This window comes from Lupinus angustifolius, chromosome LG18 (genome assembly GCF_001865875.1).
Source record: "Lupinus angustifolius cultivar Tanjil chromosome LG18, LupAngTanjil_v1.0, whole genome shotgun sequence".
NCBI classification, from domain to species: Eukaryota; Viridiplantae; Streptophyta; class Magnoliopsida; order Fabales; family Fabaceae; genus Lupinus; species Lupinus angustifolius.
In genome coordinates, this window is record NC_032026.1 from 8,261,357 (window position 1) to 8,269,719 (window position 8,363).

General features: G+C 30.4%; 1 protein-coding gene across 1 annotated transcript in view; it reads right to left on the minus strand.

Moving 5' to 3' along the window:
* LOC109333019 (pyruvate kinase, cytosolic isozyme) overlaps positions 104 to 8,363 on the minus strand; it is a 14,412-nt gene continuing 6,152 nt past the window's right edge. Inside the window, exons 4-6 of the mRNA XM_019568239.1 lie at positions 3,146 to 3,385; positions 1,654 to 2,115; positions 104 to 1,250 (exon numbers count right to left, since the gene is read on the minus strand). Coding sequence (XP_019423784.1) covers positions 438 to 1,250; positions 1,654 to 2,115; positions 3,146 to 3,361 — 1,491 coding nt within the window. The 5' untranslated portion in view covers positions 3,362 to 3,385 and the 3' untranslated portion in view covers positions 104 to 437. The remainder of the gene's footprint in view (positions 1,251 to 1,653; positions 2,116 to 3,145; positions 3,386 to 8,363) is intronic.

Below are 8,363 nucleotides of genomic sequence, written 5' to 3' on the forward strand. Positions count from 1 at the left end.
ATCGGAGAGGACTAAATTGAGAGTTTAATTTTTTACAAGCTGGTTGTTTACGGTTGATGTGTTTATATTTCATAATTTAATGATCATGTCATCAAATGTAAAATTGATACCATAATTATTAAAATCTACAAACCATACATTTCAGTATTTCACAATCAAAATGGATATCATAGTATTCCAACAGTTTTTACTGCAAAAAAATTAAAACCCAGAAGTCAACAAGTTTTTGGGTTTACCAAAAGCCTCATACACATCATCTTAACAGATGAAAAGAGGTCACCACAATAGGGAAATAACAAGAAACAGCTGTGTATGGATGACTGCAAAACAAGGAGACCAAAGTGATAAATTATTCTAATTGAAATTTGGCATCCAATACTGAACCAAAAAGGCAAGTTTAGAGACATGGTGAGGCCTCTTCCTTTTATAATGCATTATCATTTGACGGTCAATATTTTGATAACTGATGAAGCACCGACACGATGCAGAGCCACAACAGAATCCCCATCCTTGCAGAGACCCTTTGTCTTGGCATGCTGAATGGCAAATTCTATTTCGACATCTGTTGTTTCTGCATGAGAAGCTCGGGCAGAAGCGGCACTTAATATTGGAACCAAACCTCGGAATATGAGACTATGCCTTGCAGGGGCCTCATCACTGCATGACCAGTCAAAGGTATCAGTTGAAATCTCAGGGACGACCACAGAGAGAATTGGCATGGCTGGCCTGTATTTAGCCACTAATTTTGCAGTACTTCCTCCTCTAGTTAGAACCAATATAAGAGCTGCTTTAGCCGAGTTCGCTGTTCTAACCGCAGAAGAAGCTAGACTCTCCAATGGGCTCATGGGTACTGGTGAGTGCTCCATAATCCTTTTGAATACAAGTCCATAGTCAAGGGTGCTCTCTGCTTCAAGACATATTTTGGCCATTGTTCGAACAGCAAGTTCTGGATAAGCTCCAGCAGCTGTTTCACCACTAAGCATCACACAGTCTGTGCCATCAAGAACTGCATTGGCAACATCAGTAGCTTCAGCTCTTGTTGGCCTGGGAGATTTGATCATTGACTCCAACATCTGGGTCGCAGTGACAACGGGCTTTCCCTGGATATTGCACTTGTAAATCATCACTTTCTGTGCAAGAAATATCTTCTCAATTGGAATTTCCATTCCAAGGTCACCACGTGCCACCATAAATGCATCTGTGTTTGCAAGGATTTCATCGAAATTTGCAACTCCTTCTTGGTTTTCAACCTGCCAAGTGTTAAAGTAATACAGAAAAAGTGATCACAAACAAGTAATTAATATAAATATGTAATGGAGATAGCAAATATCAGAAGATACTAGTGAGATGCTTTCTTTAAAGAACATTCCAAATTTCTTAGATAATAACCAATAACACACATTAATGTCGATGCAACCAGCATCTGCAATCCCTCTGTACTCCAGGAAATCAACATGCTCAAAACAAATGTCTTAATGAGCATTTGAGTGGAGGAGAGAATATTTAATAACTGATTCAACAATTAAGATCCCATAGACTTTTTAACCATATCAAAAGGGAGACAGATAAATAGGAACAAAAAATTCCTTCAAATGGAAAAGATAAATAGGAATGGAAGGAGTATAATTTTCCATGAAAAAGAACACTACATACCTTTGACATGAGAAGAATGTTCTTAGAATGTTTTCCCAGCAGTTTCCTAACTTCCACCAAGTCAGAACCTTTTCGAACAAAAGAAAGCGCAATCATGTCAATCTTATTGGGAACTCCCCAGCCTAGGATATCTTCCTTGTCTTTCTCTGTCAATGTTGGTAGATCAACTACTACTCCAGGCAGATTAACATTCTTTCTCTCACCGAGAGTACATGAGTTTTCGCATCGGCATCGAACTAAACCCAATTTTGTGTCACATTCCAAAACCTTAAAGGATATTGTGCCATCAGAGCAGAGTATGACCATCCCAGGCTTCACATCCTCAGCCAGCTTTTTGTAGCTCATACAAATTGTATTCTCATCTCCCTTTATGGTGTAGTCAGTTGAGATGGTTATTTCATTACCCTGTTGCAGCTGGATCGGTTTGCCATCCTTGAGAAATCCAGTTCGAATCTCGGGCCCCTATAACAACATAGATACATAAGATGAAAGATAAGGAACTTCATAATGGTAGGTTCACTCCTTATGTACATGAAGAGCAACCTTAATACAGAGAAATTCTAAAATACTCGCACAGTAATACTCTTGGTGTTTTTTAACCAATCAGATCTGATTTTACTAATACTTCGTTTTTTCCTCAATGGCCTATATAATCATACAGCACCAAATGTTACATTTTCATTGAACTAGTGTAATGTTCCCGGAGTATATAAGAACCTCTTGAAATGGTTGAAAAAAGTCTGCTGAGATGGGTTTAACACCAACTCAGAATGCAACATAGGAAACACGATATGGCCAGAATGATCAAGAAGTTCTTGTATACCAAGAGATTTGAACCCCGCTCACCAATAAATAAATAAAAACGAAAATGTGATTTTGAGGTTTGAACAACTAATTAAGACAACTTTTGGCGACACTTCGTTAATGAGCAAAGTACATATACTTTGTACATAAAACTATCAGGTGTGGCAAGAAGTTATCCATTCAAAGCAGTGTAAAGCAACTCCCACCTGTACAAGGAGGGTATGCCTCGGCACGATAAGGTTGTTTGACTCATTCAAATATTGGAAACAACCCCTCTGCTTGCCGGAGTAAGGTTGTGTATATCTAATCTCCATTTTGCATATAAAACAGGAGGGATCTGTTTGCTTAAACCATTTTTCAATTACATCCACTTTCAGCCATTGATCTTATTTTCATCCAACGGTACAAACTTCAGTAACACTTTACACAGTTGGATGAAAACAAATACCAATGAAAATAGTTCAAACCGATCCCTTTCTAATTTTATAATAAAAGTAACCGTTTCAGTTATTTCAAACTAAATATACAGATAGAAATTGAAAGGGAAAGGATTAACAATCCCATGCAACCTAAATCACTGTCACGTAATTACTCATTATCATAAATATTCGCGACATGAAATAATTTCACCTACAATTTATATAAAATAAATAAATAAATAATAAAAAAATGATAATAATAATAATACCTTAGTGTCAAGCATAACGGCGCAAAGAATACCAGTATTTTCCATAGCGATTCTAACGTTATCGAGAGTTTCTTGATGATATTCATGAGATCCATGAGAGAAGTTGAAACGAGCAACGTTCATTCCAGCTATGAGAAGCTTCTCGATCATAGGAACAGACCTTGATGCGGGTCCCAGAGTACACACGATCTTCGTTTTGGGTCTTTTATCAGCCATGGATCAAGATTCAACTGCTTCTCTAGGCTGCTGTGACTTGTGACTTTGGAAAATGAACAATGCTCTGTTATTCTTGTGTTGTTGCCGTTTTTATATTACTATCTTTTTTGGGTCATCGTTTTTCTAGGGTTCTCCTTTTTTCCATTTTTAAAATAAAAATATCTTACAATGGGTTAATCAAGTTGTATAAGGTTTTAGATTTATGAGACTTAGATTTATTGGGATAGATAGTCATGAAACCAAAAGAAATTAATTTCTTACTTAAAATGGGGACAAAAGGGTGAGAGGATATTTTTTCTACTACCAAAATAATATCTTCTTTTATACTACTGAACATATCTCTTTACATGTAGATATTAATATCTTTCATAGTGTGTGACTCTCTGTCATAATGCATTCATAAGAATTTTAATCATAATTTTTTGGTCTTTTTGAAGATCAAGTGATATCTTATACCACTACACCAATGTTAGTGTGTAAATTTGAATCATCACTATTTTTATTATTTCACTCCTTAAACTTTTAATCTAACCCAACTACTTTATGACTTTTGGTTTAGTTGTTATGTTTCACTAAATCCTCAGGTAAACTAATAATAGAGTAATGATGGAATTCCAGTAAAAAGAAACTAATTTATCAATTTTCTTACTTTTATATTCTAAAGATAAATTATATTAGGATTTATTAAGTAATTTAATATTTGTTATATTAAAAAATTTAGGATGAAAATAGACTTTCGTGGTTCCCAATATTCGCAGCGGAAACGACCAACGTGAACAAGAATTCATAGTGCAAAGCACCTACCAATGAAAGATCCTAATAATATTCGAAGGACATTTTGACATTATGTTAAAGTTGACGTATTAGGGAAGATACATTGATTTGTATATTATTTAGACTTGTTTATATAATATATCATGTTTTATTTAACTTAATTGCATTTATCATATTTTTTGTTTAAAATATTACACTTATTTCTTATGCAGGGGTGGTCAGTGTAATGAAAGTATAAAAACTATGGGAGGTTTGTTTAGAAAAGTGAGGGATGGTTTGTGTAATTTTACTAAAACTCAGGGAGTGTCAGTGTAATTTACTCTATATTGTTTGACAATGTTTTCAACTTATTTGTGATATTTTATAATAGTAAAGTATTCTTTATTAATTATTTAATTATATATGATAATATTTTTAAATTTTGAATATAGAATTATTAAATGTATGTTAGTTAATATCATGAATTTTTTAATGTAAATCTGATAGATCTCTTAAACATCATAGGCATCACATGTTAATTAAAGGGATTTGTGCCAAATGTGGAAATTTAAATTTTCAGGATTTTGATTACCATGATAACAACTCGCTGAAGTTTATGAATCCGAAATGATTTGAAAGTAAAGAATGTGCTTGGGGTTTTAACTTTTAACCCCTCCAAATAACCAAAAAAAAAAGAGTAGAAAATGTAGTTGATCAACACATGTCAAAAACGCATTAACATTTTTCTCTCCTTATAAGCAATTTTTTTTACAGTTTTTCTTTTTAACTGAAACTAATCGTGTATCACATGTTGAATAATAATTACAATAATTTGTATGTTTTTTATTAAATCAAATCAATTAATTATATTTTAACTATTTTCCTTAATATATATGAAATTAGTTAAATTATTTATAAAATGAATTGCAATGAGTATTTAACTTCACAAGTTTTAGGATTGGATGTAATATCTTTGCACTATCAATATAAAGATTTATATGATAAATATATCATCAATCATTCATTTAATTATTTTTTGAAAAGTTAATAATGAATATTAATAATATACATTACGGTAATAATGTATAAAATTCATACAATATCAGTCAATACATTTTTTCTCTTTACGATATTATCTAAGTATCATAAAATCACTTTAGCTCTTGTCTTAAGAGTGTGGTTGTTTAAGGTATAGATTTATAAAGAATCACATTCCAGAAAATGTTATTAGTAGGAAGGCCATTCATGTATGTATATTAAAGTATACGTTTGACTGACATTTATATTTATTGCAAATCTTTATTGACATTCAAGGAAATAACTTCCAACCATATGTTTGTTTGTGATGTATATTTCGGAAATAGATAGTATAATTATCAAAATATTCTTATTCTAGAAATATTGTTTTATTTATCATTATACTTATATAGTTGAGAAAGCAATATTAATATTTTTTGATGTGATAAAACTAGGATAACAAATTTATCCTATATGATATTTCAATATAATTACATAACAAAAAAATTTGTTATTTGATTACTTATGATCTACTAAGTATTTAGTATAGAAAATGTTTTTAGTTAGTTATACTAACCTCAAGTGAAAGAGGAATTAATAGATTAGAAGAATGAATACAATATCTTTAGAAAATGAAGAATATAATTGACAAAACATATATCATTATTAACCTAAATAAAACCAAGTCCTACCTATTCATGATAAGGTAGGTTAACACTAGATTTTATATATATATCCAAATAAAAAGAAAATATAGGAAATGAAACATGAGTATAATTGGAAAATTACATTTTTAGATGTAGGAATGAAACATTCCCAAACTATTCCATGGAAATAAAAAATCATTGGAATGTGATAATACATTTTTCTTAGAAAGTTTTATACCAAGAATATTTTTTACAACTTCAAGGAAACATATCTGTATATTATTCCTATCCACTATTCCGAAGAATATTTTTTTATCGATTGAAACAAACACTTCCTGATCTAACTTTCTAATGCCGAAATCAATTTATTTGATTAAGAAAATATAGTAATTGATTAACAGAAACAAAAAATTCAAAGTTCAAAGAAAGAAGTAATTCAACGGATCAATCCTTCTCAGTTAAACTTAATTCTTTCTATCATTCAAAAAAACTTTCTTGAGCCCATCTAGTTATTTTCTTCATTACCTTAGTGCTTTTGATTTGCATCATATGCACTCGCACTACTATGAGTCTTTCATCCCTTATTGCTTTTACAAAAATGTTCTTATATTTAGATGAAAATGTCATAGAAGCTTGGAATGTATCAGATTATATCATCTTGAGAGACTAATTTTCATTTTTACTGATTTAACTCTTATAAAAAAATATGACCCTATATAACACCTCAATTATTATATTTATGAATATAATACATATATGTTGTATGGTAAATATTTATACAGTCATTACTACTCATTTGTATTATTTTTCTTGAAAAGTTAATAATGGTTACACATAAATGAAGAATGATGCAATGACAGTATATAAAACACATATTCAGTCAATATATATATATTTTTTCTTGTATATTTATTACTTATTGCATTTCAATATTTTGTTGATTATAGTTATTATACCATATTATTATACTTGACCAAGAATTAAAATTTAAGGTCCACCTTGAATTGACAAAGTATGACATTATTCAAGGTTCATTAAGAAGATGACAAAAAAATAAAAATAGAATAAAGTCCCATATAGTAACAATAATAAATAAGCAATAAAAAAGTGTATCACATATTCTCATGATTTCTAAACTAATAATTTTTTATATAAATCTTAATGTAAATTGTTTGACATAATTAATTTTATTTTAGAAATAATGCCTACTTATTTTGTCATTGTGCTTTTCTTTGAATTCTCGCTTTCGTTTAAATTTTAACATACAAATTTCATTTATTTTCTTATGATAAATAAGAACTATCATTTTTCTGCACACGATCAACATTGTGCCTATGTTATTAGATATTTGGAGTGATAAAACATTATTTTATGAGCAAATTATACAACTAATTTCATTTTCACACTTTTAACTCTTATAAAAAAAAAAGATGACCTACATACCACCTAATTATTGAATTTAAAAATATAATATTTATTTATTGTCACTGTAAATATTTATACACAGTTAATATATCATTTACTATTCATTTGCATTATTTTTTGAAGAGTCAATAATGATTAAACATTAATAATGAATGATATAGTAACAATAAATAAAACGCATACACTATCAATGCATGAGTTTTTTCTCTATTTATTACTTATTGTGTAACACCGTGAATTTTCTGTGTATGTTTTATTAATTATTTATTTTAACAACGATTAATTTTAGAAATTAATTGGTATTGAATTAGACTAAACTATAGTTGAGTGTTAGTCTTGTTTTGTGATTTCCTATTTTTTGTAAATTTTCATAATTTTCTGTGACGGAAAGTTTTTGAGCTGCTGTTGGGCCAAAATTCATCTGAATTCGACCCAGTAACGTGTTTTTGAGTTTCGTAACTCGGAATCGAATTCTGATTGCGCCATTGGCTTCAAAATATTATTTCGAGTCAAGATAGACATCAAGTTTGTCCATAACGCATTTCTAAATATTTTTCACTCCGAGTTTCGTGTTTCGAAGTTCTACCCGTAAACCGAAGTCGAGAGATTTTTAATATCCGACCGAGTATTAGTCGAAAATAGTCAAGTATGGTTTATTCGTGAATGTTTCGCTGAAAAGGTCACATCGCTTTCATGTAAGAGGCTTGCTTGTGGAACAAGCAAAAATACATATCATCTTACGCAAAATCCCTTAAATCACTCATCTACCTCTTACACATCTACTTTTTGGAAGAAACCATTGGTCTTTACCCACTCTCAAATCTGATTTCTTGTCCTTAAAAGCCAACACCTAGCTTAGGAGGAAATCCTTGGCATTTTCTCTCTACACTTTAGAATTTTAAGAACTCTTAAGGTAGTTCTTCTTAGTTCTTCATTTTGATTCTTCGTCTTCTTAAAATCTAACCATTAGATGTTTATGAAATTTTAGTATGATATGTTTATATGTATGTTATGAACATTTTCAACTGTTGAAATGTTCTAAAAATCTTCCTAACTCTTGTTATGTTCAAAACTCTAAATAGATATTTTCTTGAGCTTAGAAAGTTATTTTGAAACCATGAACTCTTTGTGTTCATGGAGCTGTTTTTAAGGTTTAAAAA